The sequence below is a fragment of the Vipera ursinii genome, assembly GCF_947247035.1.
Source record: "Vipera ursinii genome assembly, chromosome: 5".
NCBI lineage: Eukaryota > Metazoa > Chordata > Lepidosauria > Squamata > Viperidae > Vipera > Vipera ursinii.
In genome coordinates this window covers 96892444-96918687 of record NC_139518.1, presented here as the reverse complement: position 1 = coordinate 96918687, position 26244 = coordinate 96892444, and the positions used below count along the sequence as shown (strand labels likewise).

At 42.8% G+C, this 26244-nt stretch overlaps 1 protein-coding gene across 1 annotated transcript in view; it reads left to right on the top strand.

The window, feature by feature from the left end:
• Positions 1–23043, top strand: part of SH2D4B (SH2 domain containing 4B) — a 79892-nt gene extending 56849 nt beyond the window's left edge. The window contains exons 7-8 of the mRNA XM_083364248.1: positions 20930–21150; positions 22863–23043. Of these exons, the coding sequence (XP_083220374.1) occupies positions 20930–21150; positions 22863–22955 (314 nt within the window). The 3' untranslated portion in view covers positions 22956–23043. The remainder of the gene's footprint in view (positions 1–20929; positions 21151–22862) is intronic.
• Positions 23044–26244: the final 3201 nt, after the last annotated feature.

The window sequence follows — 26244 nt, the reverse complement described above, 5'->3', positions numbered from 1 at the left end:
CAAGATCCTCTTTTTATTGATAGCTTCTATGGGAGACAGAAGATATAGTATTTTTTCCCCTCTCTTTGGTCAAGGATTAAAATAACCAGCATATTTCTTTGTTCAGAAATGGAGGATCAAAACCAGACATTTGATTGTGAAAGAAAGTAAAATGGATAATTCATCCATCCGTAGCACTACGTGGTGATCTGTTTTGCTTCTTGCTTGTTTATGTATTTATCACTTTTATATCCCCCTGCAATCTTACAAGGACTCTTGGCTGCTGACAAAAAGGAAATTAACCACATTTCCTGAAGTGACTGTAGAGTGCTCGGTGTGTATTCTTGCAAACCAAATTGGAATTAACAAGTGCTCTGATTACAAGCCAACTGACCCCAAAATTAACTGCAGTTAATAGAAGATATCCAGTAGCAGTTCCTCTGCAAAAAAAAAAAAAAAAAAGCTGCTGGATATCATGGAATGGACTATTAAAATCCTTTCTTCCCCTGAGGGTGAAAATGTTGGCAAGACCATTTATAGACAATGAGTGTCAGGACATTTCTGTCTTCTTTCTTGGGTGCAATTGCATGTTCTCGAGACGCAGGACCAGCTTTGCACGCAAAAGATACAGACGCATTTTCTAATTATCTCTAGCCAGGTATGGGAAAGTCCCTAAGGGGGCACAGATCAAGCCTCGTCCGATTTGGAATGTGATCACGTTTGCTGCTCCACTTTTCTTGAAAAACATCCTTCTTGTCGTAGTTGCAAAGATGCTTTTTTTTTTCATTTTTCCAAAAAGGTGACTGGACTTCCTTTGTCTTCCTTTGAAGAGGTTTTGCTTCTCACCCAAGTAGCGTCACGGACGAGAAGCGAAACGCCTTTCAAGGGAAAATAAAGGAGGTCCAGTTGCCTCTTGAAAAAGGCAGACATGACCTGGATGATTGAAAAGCTCCATGGACATCCTTACCGTAGGTTGCCCATCTCCTAGTCCAGAGGTCCCCAACCGTTTGGGCACCAGGGACCGGTTCCGTGGAGTGAGGATTTTCCATGGACCAGAGGGGCTGTAGTTTTGTGTGCTGCCTGCATCCGGCAGATGGGGCTTTGCTGGCATGCTGCAGCCCCGTACTGGCCATGGACCGGGGGGTCGCGGACCCCTGTCCTTATAGAAAGGAAAAGGTACATGAACAACGAAACAATGAAAAGAATTGCTTAGAACTTTTAAGTCTCTCTGTAATCTTGTTATTCTCTCAAGCTTTTCTGAGTGTTCAACAGGAACATTCTGGGTGTCCATCAGCCCTTGCTCTAGGACCATAACTGAGTCCAAAATTACAGTCACAAATCTTGCCAGTCATTATATAGGTCATCCTATGATGAACTCAAGTCAGCAACCCAGAACTAAGGAGAAACATCCTGATGGTGAGGACAATCAACCAGTGGAACGGCTTGCCTTCAGAAGTTGTGGGTGCTCTAACACTGGAGGCTTTTAAGAAGAGACTGGACAGCCACTGGTCTGAAGTGGTATAGGATCTCCTGCTTGAGCAAGGGGCTGGACTAGAAGACCTCCTAGGTCCCTACCAACTCTGTTATTCTATATGGTTTCTTCCCCCAGCAGATGTGAAGCAAACACAGCGCTCATTAAACTAATATGGTGGTCATGAAAGTGGACTAGTTGCTGAGATTCCAAAATGTGATTATGGGACTTTGAGGGGGCTTGGATATTCGAACCAGGTCATAAATACCTGCTTTTGTGGGGAGGGTCTAACAGAACCTCAGCTGGGTGCTAAGAAAGGACTATCTGTAGAAATATCACCAGTGCTATAGACATTAACAAGATGTGTTCCTGAGTGGTTTAAAAACAAAATTCTTTTTTTAAAAAATGACATTAAATATTTAAATAATTTATAAACAAACAAACAAACAAACAAACAGGATCTGGCAATGCTTTTGCTACTCCACAGTGAATGTCAGTGGAATTCAGCAGCAAAATGGCTCAGTTTTGATAGTAAGGGCTTTGGGCCATGTTTGTGCATAATTTATACACACACAGAGACACACACAGACACACACAGACACACACACACAGACAGACACAGACACACACACACACACACACACACACACACACATATACATACATATATGGTTCGAATCTCAGAAGGGTATGGCTGACTGATGAAAACAAATAAGTTTGAAATGCATATCAGTCTCCCTTTAATTCTTCGTTAGCAATCTAAAATTTACACAAATATGAGCTGTCACTGTTGTGACTACTGCCTGTCGATGGCCTTCGGTTAGGCTGAAACAGGAAATAAAGATTTGTCCCATGTTTGGGGCCTAGCAAGGTAATCTAATCTAAATAGTTAACAAGCATTTAGCTGAAGCCACCAGCCTGAGGATGACGGATGAGATTTCGTCGAAACGTTGCTCTTATACCTTCAATTCTACGTGGGAAAAAAACCCGAATGACCAAAGATCTACATACAAACACCCACGAAAACCTCAGAAAACATATATATAATTATTATACATGTTATTATTTGAGCGGGTCCTTGCTGCTCTCTCAGCTTGCCTGTTTTCTTGCAGACATTTCATTACTCTAGCTAGGCAACATCATAAGTGCTACAAGAGAGTGTGGTTTATGGAGAGGAGGAGGAGGAGGAGGAAGAACAAGAAGGAGGAGGAGGAGGAGGAGGAGGAGGAGGAGATGATTGTGGGGTCCTTGCTGCTCTCTCAGCTTGCTTGTTTTCTTGCAGACATTTCATTACTCTAACTAGGCAACATCATCAGTGCTAGAAGAGAATGTGGGTTATGGAGAGGAGGAGGAGGAGGAGGAGAAGGAGAAGAAGAAGAAGAAGAAAAAGAAGAAGAAGAAGAAGAAGAAGAAGAAGAAGAAGAAGAAGAAGAAGAAGAAGAAGAAGAAGAAGAAGGAGGAGGAGGAGGAGGAGGAGGAGGAGGAGGAGGAGGAGGAGGAGGAGGAGGAGGAGGAGGAGGAGGAGGAGGAGGAGGAGGAGAAGAAGAAGAAGAAGAAAAAGAAGAAGAAGAAGAAGAAGAAGAAGAAGAAGAAGAAGAAGAAGAAGAAGAAGAAGAAGAAGAAGAAGAAGAAGAAGAAGAAGAAGAAGAAAAAGAAGAAGAAGAAGAAGAAGAAGAAGATTGTGGGGTCCTTGGTGTTCTCTGAGCTTGGTTGTTTTCTTGCAGACGTTTCATCACCCAAACTAGGTAACATCATCAGTGCTAGTAAGGAGGGCTGTTAGCTCTCAGTTTACATTCTAGAGCAGCAGAACTCAAACCTCCATGGAGGGCAGATTTTGCACAGACCCGGGGAGTGTGGTTTTGCACCCTTTCTGGATCCTGCACATGCACAGATGGGGCTTCCCTTGCTTGCTTGCCCAGCTCCTAGTGGGCTGCAGACCCCTGCTTTAAGGGCTCGCCCTGTCTGTGGGTGGACTGTCTTTGGTTGAGCTGTTTACTGTTGCCTTCTTTGTCAGTTTCTTGATTGTGTTATTGTTTACCTGATTGTTGGTCTGAAGTTGACCTTGGAGTTAATCTATGCCGATCTGATTACTGGTGGAGAAGTGCTGGAGTTTTTTTTTCTCTCTCTCTCTTTTGAGCTGGTTGATTGTCTCTTTTGCATAGTCTGTAGATGTTGTTGTTGATTTCTCTGTTTTCTATTGATAGCTATTATTTCCAAAAACAACATTGCAAATGAAAGTATGAAGTCACTGGGAGGGGAGGAAAACCAGTCTTGTTCTTACTCATAGAAAATGCTGGTGGTTGTTTACATAATTGGTATTCCCAGCCCGAAAAATTATAGTCTCCCAAGTATCTCCAGCATATTGGCAGTTGAAACTACTAGGGATCGTAGAAGCAGCTGATTAAATTACACTGTTTTGTAACCAGCTAGAAATAGAGAGGGGATTTTCAAAGTTGAAAATCTTGCTAGCAATGAATTGCAGGCATTCAATCCACCTGTATAATAAATGATTTGAATCTAGCATTACGAATGTTAATATATATATATATATATATATATATATATATATATATATATATATATATATATATATATATATATATATATATATATATATATATATATATATATCCACTTCCTCCGATACTGGAGTCCTTCTTTCTCATTTGATTTAATTGGAATATTACGAACATAACAGTGAAATGTTGACCCTACAGGCAACTTTCTTACAAAAACATCTTCCTTTTCACCCACCTTGTGGCTGCACAAATTACAAGGAGTATTTTATTGATTCTGCCTCTAGACAGGAGCCACTTAAACTTGTCAGTCTGAAATCTTCCTTGCCAGGGTGAAATTTCGGAGGCTCCTCAAGGCAACATTATGCTGATGATCAGCCCTCGCTGGATTTGCTTGCGTTGTAGAATCATACAAGAGAAATGCGTGCGATTATGCTGCACTGTAAGAAAGAGTCAGACTGCAAACTGTGGCCATTCAGGAAACAGTGGGAAGCTGTACTTAACCGACTGATATTTCACTAGAGCTGTAACAGGATAACTTTGGAAAATAGACAAGGCCGAATGAATGCAGAGAAGAGCAACAAAGATGATTAGGGGACCGGAAGCTACAAGATATGAAGAACAGGAATTGGGAACAGCTAGTCTAGAAAAAAAAAGAAGGACTATGGGGGACATGATAGCAATGTTGCAATATTTGAGGGGCCACCACAAAGAAGAGGGGAACAGCCTATTTTCCAAAGCACCAGAAGGCAGGAAAAGAAGCAATGGGTGAAACTAATCAAGGAGAAAAGCAACCTAGAACTAAGAAGAAACTTCCTAACAATGAGAACAATTAACCAATGGAACAGCTTGCCTTCGGACATTGTGGATGCTCCATCACTGGAGGTTTTTAAGAAGAAAGTGGACAGCCATCTGTCTGAAATGATATAGGGTCTCCTGCTTGATCAGAGGATTAGACTAGAAGACCCTTCCAACTTTCTTATTCTCTCTCTCTCTCTCTCTCTCTCTCTCTCTCTCTCTCTCTCTCTCTCTCTCTCTCTCATCTACAAAACTCATGAGTTCATTTTTGTAGACAACAGGGATTAGGTATGTAAATGGGAATGAGTGACCTACTCTTAACTTCCAGGGAAGAAATCATAAACTGCAGATGGATCCATAGTGAGTAGAATGGTTCTTCAGTTCCTCTCTGGACAAGGATTAGCCTTGAGTTTAACCACAAGTGCTCCTAACAACAACTCCTCACAAGAAGACTGCAATACAGTGGTCTCTGGTGGGTTCATTGATCTGGGACAGCCTGATTGTTTGTGTCTGAACAGTCAGTTGTGCATCCCAAATATTCCTGAAGATTTGGGGGAAAAATGTTTTTTTTAAAAGTAAGTTGATGGCACTCTGTTTTATAGTACCTCGGTTTCTTCATGTCTACCTGAGCTGTGTCTCCATATTTTGCATTCTCTCCATGTTCCCCAATACTCAGATTGGCCTTTCTTTTCCATACTTCTAGAATATGGTAAGTAGCTATTTTCAAATTAGCAACAAATACCAAGTTAAACATAGTGGATGCAGTTCTCTTAAAGTGGCTACTTAGAGAAAAGCTGTGAATGGTAGGGGATAGGAATCAGCAACTGAGTAACCCATCAATGGCAGTAATATGATATTTTGTCCTTTTCCAGGTTGCCCAATTAACCTTTAGACAATTCAACACCCACACAACACGCCAATCTTTTTTCTCTTCCATCACTAAATAATTCAAACCATATCAAGAATACACTGATGCTGTCAACAAAACACTTATACCCTGTTGACAGTAAACTCAGATGAGAAAGGAAATAAAAGACAATTAAATCAATACTATCCCTTCTTTTAATTATTGATGTTGGCATGTTCAATAGATGAATTAATTCACACAGTGTGTAACACAGGGAATTTGCTAATGTAAGATATTTTCAAAGGTTCTTGAAATCATAGAACAGTTGGAACTTATCTTGGTATTTCATCTAATCCGTTGTCTTTCTCTCTACAAAAATCACTACTGGGGATCTTGGTGGATCAAACAACTCCATGAAAAGATCTAATAAGAGAAGTTAAAATGACTCGGAAATGCGATCAAACTTTCTTCCAATGAAGAAAATGAGAACTTTCTCTAATAAACCTAGAATGCATTTTCTTCCGCTTACCTGAGTAGCATGGGGACAAAAAAGAAAGAGAGAAGGAAAAAAGGAGAGAAAGAGAGAGAGAGAGAGAGAGAGAGAGAGAGAGAAAGGACAAATAGAAATAACACTTAGACTTATACACCGCTTCACAGTGCTTTACAGCCCTCTCTAAGTGGTTTACAGAGTCAGCATATTTGCCCCCAACAATCTGGGTCTTCATTTTACTGACCTCAGAAGGATAGAAGGCTGAGTCCACTTTGAGCCGGTGAGAATTGAACTGCAGGCGGCTGGCAGTCAGCAGAAGTAGCCTGCAGTACTGGACTCTAACCACTGCACCACCACAGCTCAAAGATTGAAATGTGGCTAAATAGTGGTTCATCTCTGCTTAATATATAAAAGAATTTTTATTTCAACACTCTTGATAGGGTAGCATTTCCACTCGAGAGAGACAGCAAGGGAGTTCCATGTGAAACATCGTTGGAAACTGACCAAAGAGAGATGCAACCTGGAATATTAACCAGTGGAACAGAAGTTGCCTTCAGAAGTTGTGGATGCTCCATCACTGGAGGTTTTTAAGAAGAGACTGGACACCCCATTTGTCTGAAATGGTATGGGGTCTCCCGCTTGAGCAGGAGGCTGGACTAGAAGACCTCCAAGGTCCCTCCCAGCTCTATTCTATTCTATTCTATTCTATTCTATTCTATTCTATTCTATTCTATTCTATTCTATTCTATTCTATTCTATTCTATTCTATTCTATTCTATTCTATTCTATTCTATTCTTCTGCTTTCCACAACACAGAACATTTGGGGAGATTTATAAGCAACAGGTAGGTGGTTGCCATCGACTTCTAGTTATCCCACCCAAGGTAATGACCACGTTCTACTTAGTAATTGAAACAGAAGTTCCAAGCACTACGTATCAAAGGTAAAAGATGGAACCATCCTTTTTTTAGTAATAATAAAAAAGAACATGATTTTCCTGATTTTTCTGGAGCCTCTTTACTCTACCAGTTGAACTGGTTTATTCCAAGGGAGGCAAATTAAAGCAACCCCTTGAACAGACGTTGCACTGAAGTGCCATCTTACCAATTCAAAATTGCTAGATTGACTTGAAACCCGAGGAGCTGGCTTTGACGTTGAGCGCTCTCGAATGAAAAAATAAATAAACCAGGGAGATCACTTCAGGAATGTTTTCAACTTCCTTAAACTTTTTCTAAGGAAAACAGTCCATCACAAAAAAATCTGTCTTGTCGAATTAATCTACCATGATGGAGCGGTGAGGCAGTCAAAAGTGGGAAAGAACAGTGGTGCTGAGATATATATTTTTTTACACTACTTCAATATATCCCTGAGGATCTGGGAAAGAAAAAAAAAGATATTGCTCCCAGTGGGATGTTCTTTGATGAAACTCTTCATAGTTTTTGAGTGTTTAGGCTAGACTTTTGTAAACATTTCGTTTTCTGGCTGAGAAAATTACACTTCAGATGCTGGAAAGGGTTTGCTAATCAGGAAAAAGTGTGAAGTGCAGAAATGGTTGAAAAGCACATTTTTATATTTGTTTTTAAATATGACTTATTTTTCTCATTTTTTTAAAAAAATCAGTTGAATATACATATATATATATATATATATATATATATATACAGGGACGCGGTGGCTCAGTGGGTTAGGACGCTGAGCTTGTCGATCAGAAGGTCGGCAGTTTGGCGGGTTGAATCCCGAGTGCCGTGTAACAGAGTGAGCGCCTGTTACTTGTCCCAGCTTCTGCCAACCTAGCAGTTCGAAAGCATGTAAAAATGCAAGTAGAAAAATAGGGACCACTACGGTGGGAAGTTAACAGCATTCTGTGCGCCTTTGGCGTCTAGTCATGCCGGCCACATGACCACGAAGTCGTCCTCGGACAAGCGCTGGCTCTTTGGCTTTGAAACGGAGATGAGCACCGGCCCCTAGAGTTGGAAATGACTAGCACACATGTGTGGGGGAACCTTTACCTTTATACATATATACATATACATACACATACACATACACATACACATACACATACACATACACATACACATACACATACACATATACATATACATATACATATATGAGTGGGACGCGGTGGCTCAGTGGGTTAGGACGCTGAGCTTGTCGATCAGAAGGTCGGCAGTTTGGCGGGTCGAATCCCGAGTGCCGCGTAACAGAGTGAGCGCCTGTTACTCGTCCCAGCTTCTGCCCACCTAGCAGTTCGAAAGCACGTAAAAAATGCAAGTAGAAAAATAGGGACCACTACGGTGGGAAGGTAACAGCGTTCCGTGCGCCTTTGGCGTCTAGTCATGCCAGCCACATGACCACGGAGACGTCCTCGGACAAACGCTGGCTCTTCGGCTATGAAACGGAGATGAGCACCGGCCCCTAGAGTCGGAAACGACTAGCACGCATGTGCGGGGGAACCTTTACCTTTACCTATACATATACATATACATATACATATACATATACATATACATATACTATACTTGGGCTCAGGAAGTGGCTTAAGTCTCTCAGTGGGGTGGAATGGAGTCTGGATTCCCAGGAGGGAGGGGCCGCATTCTAGAGGACCAAGAGACAGCGAAGCTTAAAGAGTTGGTAGAAAGAGAGTTAAGATGGATCTTCCCCTAAAATTTCTCAGAGGAGAACTTTAATAATGCAAGTAGTTGCTTTAATTTGGTAAGAATAGAATAGAATAGAATAGAATAGAATAGAATAGAATAGAATAGAATAGAATAGAATAGAATAGAATAGAATAGAATAGAATAGAATAGAAATAATAATAATAATAATAATAATAATAATAATAATAATAATAATAATAATAATAATAATAATAATAATAATAATAATAATAATAAAGTTGGAAGGGACCTTGGAGGTCATCTAGTCCAACCCCCTGCTCAGGCAGGAAACCCTATACATTTCGGACAAATGGCTGTCCAGTCTCTTCTTAAAAACTCCAATGTTGGAGCATTCACAGCTTCTGGTGGCAGGTTGTTCCACTGGTTAATTGTTCTAACTGTCAGGAAGTTTCTCCTTAGTTCTAGGTTGCTTCTCTCCTTGACTACTTTCCATCTGTTGCTTCTTCTCATGCCTTCAGGCACTTTGGAGAATAGCTTGACTCTCTCTTCTTTGTGGCAGCCCCTGAGATATTGGAACACTTCTATCATGTCACCCCTCACCCTTCTCTTCGTTAATCTACACATACCCAATTCCAGCAAACTTTCCTTATATGTTTTAGTCTCCAGTCCCCTAATCATCTTTGTTGCTCTTCTCTGTACTCTTTCCAGAGTTTCGACATCTTTTTTACACCATGGTCCAATCCCCCGTTCAGGCAGGAGACCCTAACTTATCCCTCTTTTCTTGTTGACTAAGAGAACCACTGCTAAAGCAGGATAGAATAGCAGAGTTGAGTGGGACCTTGGAGGTCCTCTAGTCCAGCCCGCTGCTCGTGCAGGAGAACCTATACCATTTCAGACAACTGAGGCAACCATTTCAGATTCCGTCTATTAGGTGAGGAAGCTGCTTTGGAGAAACTCAGTGTGTTGTTTGGGTCTGACACACAACCTATTTGAATTTCACCCAGCGTTGCAGGGTACACCCTGGATCTCATTCATTTTCCCCTCCTTGAAGCACAGCGTTGGCGAAACAAAGTCTCCTCTGATGGCGGGGGGTGCCTACGCGTCATTGACAAGGGGGAATAAAAGCAAAGGCTGTTTGTTTGCCCCCAGTGTATGAGCATTTAAAATAAGTGGAAATAAAATCCCTGGTTTCTCCCCCCCCCCCGAAACTTTCCACTGCCAACTAATTAACTGGAACAAAGGCTTTGTCAGCTTCACGTGAAGCGTAATAGAGGTGGCATCCTAAATTACATATTTTCCTTTACAAGTGTTCATAATATGGAACACACAATGAACCACATGCTTTGGGTTAATAACTAGTTTCACACTTTGAAAAGAGCTGTGAAATGAAATTCAACATTGTTCTCTTCGCCTATGTATCATTCTATCTGAGCTTGGCCACGACAGCCTCTCTCTCTCTCTCTCTCTCTCTCTCTCTCTCTCTCTCTCTCTCTCTCTCTCTCTCTCTCTCTCTCTCTCTCTCTCTCTCTCTCTCTCTCTCTCTCTTGCACACTTTCATAAGTTCTGAAAAAATGTCCCCAGATTTTATGACAGAAACAGAATGTTTGTATTAATCGCTTTTGAAATAATGATATGGCTATCTGCTGCAAATAGATTTTTATGGACTGGATTTTGCTACACCTTGCATATCCATTTATTATAATTACTGCACACCTCTCTTGCTGAAAGTTCCTATTTTTACATGTTTATAATTAGGTTGTGCTTTTTGCAGTTGGTAGTCCCAGAATGCTTATAGGCAAATCCGTCGGACTTTTACACTAGTTTCCAGCTGATTTTCCTATCTGCGTATGCTTGTGTGTGTGTCTTCCTGCCTATATCTGTCTGTCTGTCTGTCTGTCTGTCTGTCTGTCTGTCTGTCTGTCTGTCTGTCTGTCTGTCTGTCTGTCTGTCTGTCTATCTATCTATCTATCTATCTATCTATCTATCTATCTATCTATCTATCTATCTATCTATCTATCTATCTATCTATCTATCTATCATCTCTAACCATCCATCCATCTATCATCTGTCTATTTATATCTATCATCTAATTATCTATCCATCCGTCCATCATCTCTGTCTGTCTGTCTGTCTGTCTGTCTGTCTGTCTGTCTGTCTGTCTATCTATCTATCTATCTATCTATCTATCTATCTATCTATCTATCTATCTATCTATCTATCTACTTTCTATAATCTCTAACCATCCATCCATCTATCATCTGTCTATATATCTATCATCTAATTATCTATCCATCCATCCATCCATCATGTCTGTCTGTCTGTCTGTCTGTCTGTCTGTCTGTCTGTCTGTCTGTCTGTCTGTCTGTCTGTCTGTCTATCTATCTATCTATCTATCTATCTATCTATCTATCTATCTATCTATCTATCTATCTATCTATCTATCTATCTATCTATCTACTTTCTATAATCTCTAACCATCCATCCATCATCTGTCTATCTATATCTATCATCTAATTATCTATCCATCCGTCCATCATCTCTGTCTGTCTGTCTGTCTGTCTGTCTGTCTGTCTATCATCTATCTATCTATCTATCTATCTATCTATCTATCTATCTATCTATCTATCTATCTATCTATCTATCTATCTATCTATCTAACAGGGGGACTGTCCTAAAAGCAATCTTTAACTGAAGAGAAGATTGACAGGAAGGTCGGGGACCAAGGGCATCTATACAAAACTGAACACAGACATTGAGTGAAATGTTGACATCTAATTCATCGAGAAAGCCAACGAGAGGTTGGAAATAAGTAATTGCCATAAAGACACTTAGAGCTAATTTGGAAAAGGGTGGACTAAATAATTTAAAAGAGACTGAAGCAAAGGCTGACAGAGACAGAAGGCAGGTGAGCAGAAGAAAATGCAATGAATAAAACAGATGGACAGCAAAAACTGAACAGGCACAGAGGAGGCATGCAAAGAAAATTGAGAGACCCATCAGGATACAGATGTGGGAGAAAATCATATTGGCTTTACAGACATTTACCATGAGTCGTTACATTTTTTCATAAACAAGTTAGTAAGGAATTAATGTTTGCCCCCCCCTTCTCTCTCTCTCTCTCTCTCTCTCTCTCTCTCTCTCTCTCTCTCTCTCTCTGTGTGTGTGTGTGTGTGTGTGTCAATTTGGCTGTGGATCCCTGTGTATTCATCTAAGGGTATGGTGTTACTAACAAGTAAGATGAAACAAAGTCTTCTGTAAGTTGATGCTACAATATCTACTTAGATTATGGGTCCCTAGCTATTCCTCCAGTTACATTAATGTGCCTCATCTTAATATTTCTACTTATGTTGAGTTATATTTTAAAAAATCCCTTCTCACCCTTATGGGTGGAATGTGTCTTCCTCAATCTTTGGTCCTCCACCAGAGGCCTGGTGTGTGTGTGTATGTGTTGAGAGTTGGGCCCAGGATCTTAGCTGTTCCTACCACCCCAATCTTCTAGACCAAGATCTCCGATCTTATTCCTGGGATTTGTTGAAGCAACACTCCCAGCTTAGGAATCACGGCCCTGATTCGCTTTTGACTTTACTTTCCACATCCTCTCTAGTTCGTCCTTCAGGCCTTGCTACCTCTCCAGTTTCTTCTTTCTGATGTTGATTGTTGCTTTCACCATCGCTGTAATGTAGTGGGTCCGACGCAAGGAAGAGACGCCAGCCGGAGTACGTGTTCAGCTCTTTATTGGGGGGGGGGCGTAGCGTACTGCTGGAACAAGGGCTACCTGGCCTCCTTAAATACCCAGCCAGGTAGGCGACCAACCAATGGGGTTGGCCCTAGGTTTCCCGCCGAAACTAGGTTTCCCGCCAAAACCGTTCAGGCCAACGCCCCCCTGGTGGCTGTTGCTATGCAGATGACTTGGATACATAACAATCACTGTCTTCTGCTCTATGTCTTATTGATGAGCTGTCTCTCTGGATTTGGAAATCCCACAGGATCTTAGCATTTTCTTATTCTTATTCTCCATGGGCTTCTGGGTAAGGTCTCCCATATATCCTGGAGATGACTGCTGGATTGGTGGCAGACTCCACTCCCCCTGCATTCTCTACTTTCCATCTCTCCATCTTTTCGGTCATCATATTGATGTATTCTCATTGTGTTCCCTTTTCATTGTTTATTTTTGGTTCTACTTTTTTACTTCTGTTTACGAGCTTTTTTGTTTTTCTTCCTTTTTTTTATTATTGTAAGCAGTCTAGAGTCGCCCCACGATGACACAGGCAATAAATAAATGCAACAACAACAACAATAATGATACACACACCCATATATAGATACACCCACACATACGCACATGCAAGCACGCACACACACACACTTTCCCATAATATGGATAGTTTTGTACTCAAATATCAGTGACATGGAACATTCTTCTAAGCAAGTTTTATATATACACTTTTTTGTACAAAATCCATACAACTGGGAAATCTGGAAGAGCATCTTGGAGGCGTTCCAGGGAATGTTTGCTTAAAAGTAGAAAACAATTTTCTACAGCATTTAAAACAGGGGTGTCAAACTCAATTTCACTGAGGGCCGCATCAGCATTGCGGTTGCCCTCAGGGGGGCGGGTGCGTATGGCCTGGGTGGGCGTGGCCTACTGGGTGGGCGTGGCTAGAGTGCCTATGGCCTACTGGGTGGGCATGGCCAGCTCTACATCGTTGGCATTAAGGGTGCCTATGGGGGCCTGGGCAGGAGTGGGACAGATCTGAGGGTCTCTGGCAGAAGGAGGGTCTCTGGGCCAGGGCCAAGGCAGTGGGGGCCGGTCCCTCACTGTTTCCAGGATGGCTTCGCGGGCCACATGAAACCACTTTGTGGGCCGCATCCGGCCCCCGGGCCTTGTGTTTGACATGTCTGATTTAAAAGATGTTAAGTTGGGCAAAGAGAGGGTTGTCACTAAATTAGAGATGAAAAGAAGGAGGAGGAGAAGGAGGAGGATGAGAAGGAGGAGGAGGAGGAGGAGGACGAGGACGAGGAGGACGAGGAGGAGGAGGAGAAGGAGGAGAAGGAGGAGAAGGAGGAGGAGGAGGAGGAGGAGGAGGAGGAGGAGGAGGAGGAGGAGAAGAAGAAGAAGAAGAAGAAGAAGAAGAAGAAGAAGAAGAAGAAGAAGAAGAAGAAGAAGAAGAAGAAGAAGAAGAAGAAGAAGAAGAAGAAGAAGAAGAAGAAGGAGAAGAAGAATCTATTATTTGTCTTGGTGAATAATGCAGCCAAGTCAATGATTAGTGCTTGATCCTTGTGGTCTTCTGTGACAGCTGAAAGGGAAGACAGGATGGTGAAGGCAAAAAATAGAAACAGTACCAACAGTTTGTTTCAAAGAGGCATCAATTTGCAACTCCACTTTGTAAGCACATGCATCAACAACCAATACGGCAGGCTATCTTTTTGTGTGTGTGCAGCACAGCTTGTTAGTGAACAGAGGGAAAATATTTTGACAGCAGTTCGAGGCATGCTCTGTGGTGCTCAATAGCCTGGTTGAAAGGAAAGTTCAGGGACAATGGGAAGTTAAATATGAATCCACAGTAGTTGTATAACTAATTTGAAGGGAAACTGTTGGAAAACTAGAGAGCCAGTTTGGTCTAGTGCAGGGATAGGCAACCTTGGCTCTTTTATGACTTGTGGACTTCAACTCCCAGAATTCCTGAGCCAGCCATGCTGAGGGAAAAGGGAGAGGTTTCCATGCTGAGCCAGGCTGGCCCAGGAATTCTGGGAGTTGAAGTCCATGAGTCATGAAGGGGCCATTGTTCCCCCATGCTGGCTCAGGAGTTCTGGGAGTTGAAGTCTACGAGTCATAAAAGAGCCAATGTTGCCTACCCCTGGTCTAGTGGTTAAGGTACCAGATCAGAAAGCAGGAGACCATGAGTTCTAGTACCGCCTCAGCTGTGAAAGTCAGCCAGCTAACTTCGGGCAAGTCAACAGGAGATTGGGACTTCTAGTTCTGCTTTAGGCATGAAAGCCAACTGGGTGACTTTGAGCCAATCACCAGGAGATGGTGAGTTCTAGTCCCACTTTAGCCATGAAAGCCAGCAGGGTGACTTTGAGCCAAGTCCCACTTGAGCCATGAAAGCTAGCTGGGTGACTTTGGGTCAATCACCAGGAGACTGTGAGTTCTAGTCCTGCATTAGCCATGAAAGCCAGCTAGGTGAGTTTGGGCCAGTCACTCTCTTTCAGCCCAACCTATCTCACAGGGTGCTTGTCCTGGGCAAAATAGGAGAAGGAAGGTGCATTGAATATGTTCGTCACTGTGAGTCATTTGTAAAAATAATAAAGACCAGGTAGAAATAAATAAAAATAAAACCAAGTCTTGAACTAGAGAATATGTTCTGGTCCTCAACCATGGACAGAGAAGTGGCCTCAGTTGTACCAAAGGCCTTGATAAGCCACAATATGACTTCAGGTTTGATTCTACCTCCATCTCCACATTGAAGGCTTGCCTCTCTGTTATCTGCTCTACAAGGACCCAAATTGCAAGCTTAGGTTGGAGAATATCTCCATAATTTTGATGCCATAGAAAGAGACTTTCCTAATGGCACAAGTTTATCTCCTAGGTCAGATGCAAACATTCAGAAGAAGGTGCTTCTTCCTGTGATCTTAGAACATAGATTTATCACAGGGATGGAAGGGACCTTTAAGGTCTTCTAGTTCAAGATGCTACACCATCTTGCGGAGAAGGGCTAGCTCTTCATAACTGAAAAAAAAATGAATTCACGGATGTGTCCTACTTTAACACCAGAACGTTTGATGCTTCTTTCTAAGAAATGTCCATAGCTTTCCTTGAGGAAACCAAGCTGAAATTTTGAGAAAAGCTGAAATTATCTCTAAATACATCGTCAGAAGTGTTCATTTCCTGCCTTTTTTTCTTCTTCACGAAAATTGATACGATTGGCTGCCTAGAAGGATTTCTTTCTTTTACCTTTCATTTGTGTTAGTTAATCCTCACTGCTTTTTTCCCAGCCTCAAGAATTGTCCCTTTGTTCTGTACCAGCCTGCTACCAGCCCTGCAGAAAAGGCAGGGACAACCCCTTTTTACAAGAAGGCAAGAGGCTGGAATTACGCCTGCCAAATTTATTACCACAAAAACAAACGGAACAAAACAAACCAAGAAACAGGAGCTTTAAGAAACATGAACTATCCAAGCGGTTGCCTTCAGCAAACCAGCCCTCCCACACATTCCCCTTATATAGAGTTCAGGGCGTGGCTTCTCTGTGCCTCCTTCCGAGGAGCCCCATTGCCTTCCTCTGTTTACTCCTAATTGACTGCCTCCTGCGTCGGGCGTCCTTGAACAGGGCCAGCTGTGGGTCATCTTCATCCAGACTGTCAGGCTCACACAGCTGGGTCTCCGTGGTGACCAAGTGGGAGGGGCCTGGCTGAGGGCTCTCATCAGCAAGATCTTCAACCCCCTCAGCAAGGTCTTCAACACCCCCCTCCTCCTCTGAGTTGTCCAACCCAACTGCCGAACCCACAGGCTGACCCTGAATCACAACACCCTTTGCCAGTAGCACAACAAGCGGATGGCTATTATTTTGTGCCGGTGAGCCCTTCAGTTCACGTTTTTGTACCAGCAGATGGTCTATCCTTCCAGCAGTTTAGTTTTCAAGGCAGCTGTTTTTGATTTACTCTGCATTGCTTTGTTGAAAATGAGATTTTTTTTAATTTTCTTTTAATGCTTCGAGTGAAACAATAAAAGAGCCACAATATTTGGAAAGATCATTTGGAGCATGGTAGATGGGGTTCATTTTTTCCCACCTGTTCTCCTTTCCTCTTCCAAATTCACTTCTGTAACACTCCAGGGAAAGACACAATCTTTTTTTCTTTTTCTTTTTTTGGCATCACAGAATTTTTTTGTGTGAGATTTTACCATTTCAAACCAGGGGACAAGTCGCTTGGGTTTTCTGAATGCCATATTTTTCAACTGCAGGATTCATCCAGGAATGTCTGCCTTGTTAAGCCGTTTCAACCGTATCTGTCATCAAATTTCTTTGGGTAAGTAACAGAATAATGAAGTTGGAAGGGACCTTGGAGGTCTTCTAGTCCAATCTCCCGGGCTCAAGCAGGAAACTCTCGATCATTCCAGACAAGTGGCTGTCCAGTTTCTTCTTACAAGCCTCCAGTGATGGAGCACCCACAATGTTCTGTACCAGCCTGCTACCGGCCCTGCAGAAAAGGCAGGGACAACCCCTTTACAAGAGGCTGGAACTACGCCTGCCAAATTTATAGCTACAAAAACAAACAAGACACGAACCAAGAAACCGGAGCTTTAAGAAGCATGAACCATCCGAGCGGTTGCCTTCAGCAAACCAGCCCTCCCACACATTCCCCTTATATAGAGTTCAGGGCGTGGCTTCTCTCTGCCTCCTTCCGAGAAGCCCCATTGCCTTCCTCTGTTTACTCCTAATTGACTGCCTCCTGCGTCGGGCGTCCTTGAACAGGGCCAGCTGTGGGTCATCTTCATCCACGCTGTCAGGCTCACACAGCTGGGTCTCCGTGGTGACCAAGTGGGAGGGGCCTGGCTGAGGGCTCTCATCAGCAAGATCTTCAACCCCCTCAGCAAGGTCTTCAACACCCCTCTCCTCCTCCTCTGAGTCATCCGACCCAACTGCCGAACCCACAGGCTGACCCTGAATCACAACACACAACTTCTGAAGGCAACTCCTTCCACTGGTTGGTTGTCCTCACTGTTGGGAAATTTCTCCTTAGTTCCAGGTTGCTTCTGTCCTTGATTAGTTTCCATCTGTTGCTTCTTGTCCTGCCTTCGGGGGCTTTGGAGAACAGCGGTTAAATATTGTGCAACTCTTCTCAAGCATTAGAAGCCAGCTTTGCTTTGGATTCCCTTTCTCAAGTCCAAGACTTCAAAGAGTATCTGAAGGCAGCTGTTGAGGAAACTATCAATAAAAGATAAACAAAAACAAATCCACTCAATTTTTTTCACTCGAACCTCTTTTGCTTTAAAGCAGTGGTTTTGTAAATCCCTTTGTACAACAATTTTTTTTAAAAAAAATAAAATCTGAAGGGACTATGAAAAGGAAAAAGGTCAGCCTTGCTGATTGCCTCAGATATCAAAATTGTTCAAATAGCAATAACAGCAACGGTGGTGGTTCGGAGCAGGAAAAAAAAGCAATTCTCTGGAGGAAGCGAGAGATCACTTGATTTCAAGTGTTCGAGGAGGATCTTCACAGATGTTGTTTATTTTTCAATAGCCATCCCGAGGCGAGCAAGCAACACATTTGTGAGTTTTCTCCTCTTCTCTGGTTGCTTTCTTGTTGCCATGAAAACGGCACAGGCTCTGTCTCTGAGCCCCAGCCCCAGAAGGTAACGTTTCCATGGCCATAAAAGGCACGGCCTTGGCAAGTGGTGGAGCCAAGCAAAGCCCCAACTGGTGAAGGAGGGAAGAGGAGGCTTTCTCCAGCTGTGGGGAACATCAGGAGATTAAAATCCATAAGTGAATGGCATGTGGAGAGCTGTAATAATCAGAGGCAGGGAAAAGAACTGACAACATGGGAGAGTAGAATCAGTGGTATTGGAGAGCAATTGGAGAGTCTTTAGCCCGAGGCTTCTGAACAGGGCTTATTTATTTAAGAAATAACTACCGGTACTTGAAAAGTTTTCCAGCTTTCATAGCAAGCTAATTCAGTCTCTCTCCCTCCTCTCTCCTCTCTCTTTTTCTTTTTCTCTTTCTCTCCTCTCCTGTCCTCTCATCATCACTCTCTCCTCTCTCCTCTCTCTCCTTACTGTACCTCTTTCTCTCTCTCCTCTCTTTCTCCCTCTTCTTCTCCTCTCCTCTCTTCTCTTCCCTCTTTCCCCTTCCCCTCCCCTTCTCTATTTTTCTCTTCCCTCTCCTCTCTTCTCCTCTCCTCTCCTCTCCTCTCCTCTCCTCTCCTCTCCTCTCCTCTCCTCTCCTCTCCTTACCTCTCCTCTCCTCTCCTCTCCCCTCCCCTCCCCTCCCCTCCCCTCCCCTCTCCTCCTCTCCTCTCCTCTCCTCTCCCCTCCCCTCCCCTCCCCTCTCCTCTCCTCTCCTCTCCTCTCCTCTCCTCTCCTCCTCTCCTCTCCTCTCCTCTCCTCTCCTCTCCTCTCCTCTCCTCTCCTCTCCTCTCCTCTCCTCTCCTCCCCTCCATTCTCCTCTCTCTCCTTTCTCTTTCTTTCTCTCCCTTCACTTCCCTCTCTTTCTCTTCTCTCCCCCACCCCCCGTCTCTGTCTTTGTCTCTGTCTTCTAAATCTGACATCATTTCCCATCTTCACTTCCACAATGGCTGACTAGCAATGTAATTAAATAAGAGATGCTCTGGTGAGAAAAGTAAGTTGAACTTAAGCCAACAGCGATTTTCCTGGAGTGGCTTGTATTTGAGAGGAGGCAAACTGCTTGTTTGGAATAAAGAAACAAGACTTAGAGCACGCTCGCTGTGCTTTGTCTGTTAATTATGGCCAAAGAAAAGCTGGGTAGTTTTTGAGTTCAGCGTTCCTATGGTAATAGCAGGTTCCAGTGTGGAAACATTCTGGAATGGGCCACGGGTTAAATTCATGACTGCTCTCACTGCTTTTCGGAAGAACAGTATTGTTAATTGCACACAACTCAAGAACTGATGTAAGTTAACCCTAAACCTAAATTAACTTAATGTGCAGAATCTTACATTCAGATTAGGAAGAACATTGTGTGTGTGTGTGTGTGTGTGTGTGTGTGTGTATTCAGTAAGTTCTGAGGTATTGAAGAAGCATCAACATTGGCTTTAAATCTCCAACAACATTAACATTAACAATACTCAAAGGAAGAAGCAGCATACAACTAACAAACCCCCTTTGCCCGATCCAACCCAATGAGAAACAGCCCCACTAAAACTGAGCAAATGATTTATCCCCTTAGATTGAAATACACAGGCCCACAATCACCCCCTCAAAGAAAACATGCAGATACCTTCAAATATCCCTTAAAAAGTCACATCAACAAACACACCAGAGATAAACAGAAAAGCACCCAAGACTGCAGCCCCCCCCAAAAAAAAGAAAGGTGAGTGTTGGTAATAGGAGATTCTATCCTCACCACAGATGGGGACTGATGCCAAGAAATTAAAAGACGCTTGCTCCTGGGGAAGAAAGCCATGGCAAATCTAGACAGCACACTAAAAAGCAGAGACATCACCCTGTCAACAAAAGTGCGTATAGTCAAGGCTATGGTCTTCCCAGTTGCAATGTATGGCAGTGAAAGTTGGACCATAAGAAAGGCTGAGCGCCAAAGAATTGAGGCCTTTGAACTCTGGTGCTGGAGAAGACTCCTGCGAGTCCCTTGGACTGCAAGGCGATCAAACCGGTCAGTCCTAGAGGAGATCAACCCTGACTGCTCTTTAGAAGGCCAGATCCTGAAGCTAAAACTCAAATACTTTGGCCACCTAATGAGAAGGAAGGACTCACTGGAGAAGAGCCTAATGCTGGGAAAGGTTGAGGGCAATTGAAGAAGGAGATGACAGAAAACGTAGCTGGATGCAGTCACTGAAGCAGTAGGCATGAGCTTAAATGGACTCCAAAGATGGTAGAGGACAGGAAGGCCTGGAGGAACGTTGTCTATGAGGTCGTGATGGGTCGGACACGACTTCGCAACTAACAACGACAACAATCCTCAAAGGAACAGAATCATCCATCTGCAGACCGGACATACAATCCAGGGAGGTATGTTGTCTCCCTGGAGCAAAAATCAAAGATGTGGCTGAGAATCTAACCAAAATAATTAGGCCTATTGATTACTACCCTTTCCTCCTCCTCCTCCACATTGGGACAAATGACACAACAAAGAACCTGAGTACAATCAGGACTTTTTTTCTCATAGAACGCTCAGAACGGAGTTCCGGCACCTTTTTTGGATGGAACCTTGTAGGGTAGGCAAGGCGGGTTGCATGACATGTGTGAGTTCCGGCACCTTTTTCTTTTACAAAAAAAGCACTGGGTACAATAATGAGACTACAAACAACTAGGCCAGGGGTAGGCGACCTTGGGTCTTTTATGAGCAACCCCGATCCCATGGTCTGTTCCAAGGCCCAATTAAAATTGATGTGAGACTCAGTAAACTAGAAGTAATACTACAAACCTCTATTCCTTTCCTTTGTATGGTTTCCCTCTGGAATGCCAGAGCCTGCTAGAACTGCCATCTGCAAGAGTCCGTTTTGCTTTATTTTGATAGGTATTATTACTCGGCAAGAAGCAGAAGAACTGCTGATGAACAAGACTGAAGGGACATTCCTAGTACGGGTCAGTGATAAAATCTGGGGATATGCCCTCTCTTACCGCCACCAGAGTGGCTTCAAACACTTCTTGGTGGATGCGTCAGGGGACTTCTACAGCTTCCTGGGAGTGGATCCCATCCATCATGCAACACTCACAGATCTTATTGATTTTCACAAGGTATGAGTCACTAAGGAAAAACCAGTCCCTGACCTGGTGGAATATGGACAAAATTCAGATTTGTTGACAGACTTAGCTCCAGGTAAACTGAATCTAGCTCCAAAAATGTGAGAAGAGGCTGTGGCCGTTGCAGAAGATTGCAGCAGTGTGGGCCACTCTAGCTTGCATTACTAAATTCAATTTGGTGTCTAAATATGATTCCCCAAATAAGGGGTGCCTGTGTTCCATTGCAACACAGGCGACAGAGCAGGAAACTGACAGGAAACTGTGCAAATAAGGTGAAGATTTTGTGTGAATGTCATCTGTATTATATGCGTATGCACAAAATTATTCTGTCAGTTACTAAGTGAGTAATTGGCAAAGACATATGCTACAAACCATTCATGCCAGTCTCAAAACCTGGTCTTTTGTAGCTAACTTAGGACCTGAACTTAATTTTTGATTCTCTTTTACTGCGCAGTATAGTTTGAGCTCAGCATGGTTTAGCCCAGGGGTCCCCAACCTGGGGGCTGCGCTCCATTACCAGGCTGTGACCTATGTGCAACTGGGCTGTATGAGCAGCGGGCACCCGCACACACAACCTGACTCATGTGAGTGGCAGATGCCAGTGCTCGCAGTCCCTCATGTGAGGGGTGGGCAGGTGTGCTTGCAGCCCCACCTGTGCAAGTGATGGGCAGACGTGCTGGCAGCCCCACTTGCGTGAGTGATGAGAGCCAGCAATTGCAGCCCCACTGGTGAGCCTGCCACTCACAAAAATGAAGGTTCACACGCACCCTTGCCCCTCGCAGAAAACTATCCTGTCTTCCCCCCTCCTCCCCTGCACCAGGCCACCCATCTGAAAAGTTTGGGGAAGACTGGTTTAGCCAACTTGGCTGACCTTAGATCTTAGAAGATAAGCAGGGTCAGCCTTGGTTAGAACTGAGATGGAGGACCACCTGAGAACTTCAGAATAAATCAGAGATGGTGGCAAAAAATCACACAGCCAAGAAAACACGATAATTGTCCTCATTAGAAACTCAGTTCACCTCAAGAGCTCTCTCCTGTTAAGCTATGAGATTTACTGTCATTAAGATGGCTGTAGTGCTTCTTAGCTTGCCTACGGAAGGGGACAGAAGGGGAGAGCTTGGGATCCACAAGTGTTCCCTATCAGCATGAGAGCCGAAGCTGCTGGGGAGAAGTTTTGGCAAACCCAAGTTTCTTCTCATAACAATGGCTGGAAGATTAATTGGACAAGGTGACCTGAACTGTCAGAGACGGGAGGGAAAGTTTTACTCTTTTCATGATCTGTTTCCCGCCATATTGCCAGAGCTAGCTTTCCTTCTATCGTACCTGGTATGCTACGCCTAATAAAGTTTACATTAGAGATTGCCATGTCTCTGATGTTTTACTTCACTGGGCTATTCAGCCGGAACGTGACACTTTAGTTTGGTCTGGCTGGGGATGTTACGATAGGAGAGGTTGAACAGAGTTATTATGAAGATCTTCTCTCTTTTAAAAATACCTCAAAATCATGCTAAAAATCCCATCATTCCCCCCCCCCGCCGCTTTAGTCCTACTCAGTCATGCTCGACCAATTTTGCAACATTACAACGTGGTTCTAAGTTTGTAGACAGAGAAGCACTTCAAACTTACTGAACTATCGATAGAAATGAAGACTTGCCCTAATCAATATTTTTTTCATCCCACCGATGACATTTATTTTGCATTCGCAGGAGGAAATAATAACATCTTCTGGAGGCGAGTTGCTTCTGGAGCCTTGCAAGCAGGCGAAGAGTACTCCTGACTATAATTTGTTATTTGAATGACTGCTTTTATGTTTTCCTCATCTTCTTCCAGACCCTAGTAGAGGTTCTGAAGAACCGAAATTGTTAGCAAAAGATCCCCTCTCTCAGAAGTAAGGTAATTATTATGGCCAGATCATCATCGGCAACCTGTACGAACAGATGCCTTACGTAGACGATCCAAGTTTCTATCTACATGCATTATTTATGTCATGCATAATACAAAGCAGGGAGCAGCTGGACCTGATAGTTGTATAATCGTACTCTCAGACACAATGAATACCCAGTAAAGATCAATTCCCCCTTTGATTTTTCAAAAGATTTTCATTATTAGCAATTACGAGGTTGTAGGATTGCCTCTATAGCAATGGCCCCAAGGTTCATTGAACAGTAAGGTAAAAGTAAAGCTAAAGGTTCCCCCGCACATGCGTGCTAGTCGTTTCCGACTCTAGGGGCCGGTGCTCATCTCCGTTTCAAAGCCAAAAAGCCAGCGCTTGTCCGAGGACGTCTCCGTGGTCATGTGGCCGGCATGACTAGACGCCAAAGGTGCACAGAACGCTGTTACCTTCCCACCGGAGTGGTCCCTATTTTTCTACTTGCATTTTTATGTGCTTTCAAACTGCTAGGTTGGCAGAAGCTGGGACGAGTAACACGCGCTCACTCTGTTACGCGGCACTCGGGATTCGACCCGCCAAACTGCCCACCTTCTGGTCGATAAGCTCAGCGTCCTAACCCACTGAGCCACCATGTCATTGAACAGTATCACCTGTTAAAAATTATGAATGGTTCTTGGGTGTTCTGATACCCTGTATATTTTTCTGAGGACAATGTAGTTAAAACTGCCTACTGTCAACAAGGAAACTGCCATTGGCCATTATTAATAGTACAAGATATCTTGTCCACAACTTGTCCCAAAGGTGATTTTTCCAAAGCCAACTGGACTTCCTTTGTTTTTTTTTCCTTGAAGATGTTTTACTTCTCATCAACTTCAGCTGAAGTTAAGTGAAGTTGCCTTTTGAAAAACCATATTTGGGGACAATTGTGATCTGGAGGACTGAGAATCTCCATAGATATTTGTCCACCAATTGCAAAATGTACTGGCTAAACTTTCTGGTGACCCATCTCGTAGTTGCAAGTCAGTAGTTGAGGATGTGACCTCTAAAACGACATTTCATGACACACTCTAGTTTTGGGGAAAAAATGGTTGAAATTCTCCATCATGAAGGAATGGATGGAGTTTGGCTGAGAAGGCCAAATTGACTTCTTTGATGAAATAACATCTACATTTATTGCTGACTGGAAACACCTCAATAGAATTTTTTGCATGAAACAGAAAAAAAACCAGCAACTTATAACTAAGATTTCGAAGATTAGATTATAGAATGAAGGGGGTCATGTTGTAACTACAATTGTTCTCATAACTGCTGTGAAGGAGATTGGAAGCTATTTCTGTTTGTTATTTTTCTTTCTTATCTATTTTTTTCTTTTACCTTTTTTTCTATTTCTTGTACCTTTTACCTTCCTGTTTCGCTCTTTCTGTTGCTTTATATTTGTTTGTATTCATTTTTAGCTTCTTTTTTAAAAAAATATCCTTATAATAGGCATTATATATGAAAATATATATGCAAAATGAAGTTGGGTGCCTTCCTTTTGCTATGAATGTCAGGAATCAGGGCAAGGACCATTAAAATATTCTCCGCTGGGCTCATTCGGAGTGGATTTTAAAGTCCTTGGAGGTTTGTCCCCATTGGAAAGTTGACTTTCCTTGATGTCAGACTCTTGAGTCTCTTTCAATTTGTTTCACTGAATTCTTTTTGGCAGTGAATTTTGAGATGGTTAAAATCCGTCATTGGCAGACTGAGAAACATCATTTAAAGCAAACGTTGTCTACACCCAAGTGTACTAAGCTGGTGTGTTTCCTGCTTGTTTCCCAAAGGCAAAGAAACTTTACGTTTATGAAAGAGAGTTGATTTTCAAAATTCGAGCAAAGTATATCCTCAAATCCCTTTAATACCGTTGCAATATCTAATGCCTTAAAAGCCACACACAAAGACACAATTCCATTAAGCAGGCAACAAAAACTTTAAGAGTAAACGAACCAAATGCTTTGAAACATAAACAACAACACAAAAAGAAAGGATATTAACAAAATGGTAAATCTGTTGGATTTCTTTTGAAATTAGGTGGGTGGGAATTATCTTCCAGAATAACCGCTTTCAGAGTTCTGGTTAGTAAGACGTGTTAGGAAGAAAGCTGAAGTAACGACACAAGAATTTTGCAACTTTTCCCATTAGAAACCAATATTTCCTGGAGACTGAGCAGGAAAGCTTTTGAGTGTTTTTCCTCTTGATGTTTTGAAGGCAAAGTGAAAAGCCTCAAATCTCCTACAAAACAAGGCTAGCCTGCATGGTTGATTGTTTTGGTCACTAGACGTCTTGCCAATCTATGAATCAGGTCTTACAAAATGAGAAAAAAAACATAGGAAGACTGAGCAATCTCTGCCACTGGTCCCCCCCCCCCTTAAATTTTGGTTACTTCTGATGTAGGGACTTGGACATGGAACGATGCTATTAAATAAAGTTTTATATTTTCGTTTGCCCATCTCATTTTGAGAAGCTGAATCCTTTTGCAGAATACCTAACCTTACCTTGTGACTTGGACACATGGGGTGATCAGCTGGGAGACAGTCTCAATTGTTTTAAGCCAGTAGAAATGTCCGTTGAAGTAAGAACATATCTAAGAAGCAATGGAACATCCTTCAAAGGAGTGCTGTAAACCTGGCTTAACCCTCCATCTTTGGGTACACTTGTGAACACATTTTATAAAATAGTCTACTAGGAACAAATTGCAGTCGGATCCACCTCCTTCAGTCACAATTGCGAAAAAAATAGTATCTCTTTGCTTTACACTGAGATGAAAACACATTTATTTATTTATTTTAAAAAAAACCCTCACCCATTCTCATCCATTCCTACACCGGTATACAGAAAACAACACAACCCCATCTCTTGGAAGTGTCAATAAAGGAGAATATTTGTACTTCAGGGTTGAAATGAAGGGTCATGTCTGTAAGAAAACAACCAAGCTCAGAGAACACCAAGGACCACCCACTTAGACGTATGACAAAACAGAGGCAGTTAGGTCTAGTGGTGAAGGCACCAGGCTAGAATGCAGGAGACTGTGAGTACTAATTCATGAAAGCTGGCTAGGGGACTTTGAGTCAATCACCAGGAGATGATGAGTTGTAGTCCCACCTTAACCATGAAAGTGAGTTGGGTGACTTTGGGGCCAATCACCAGGAGACTGTGAGTTC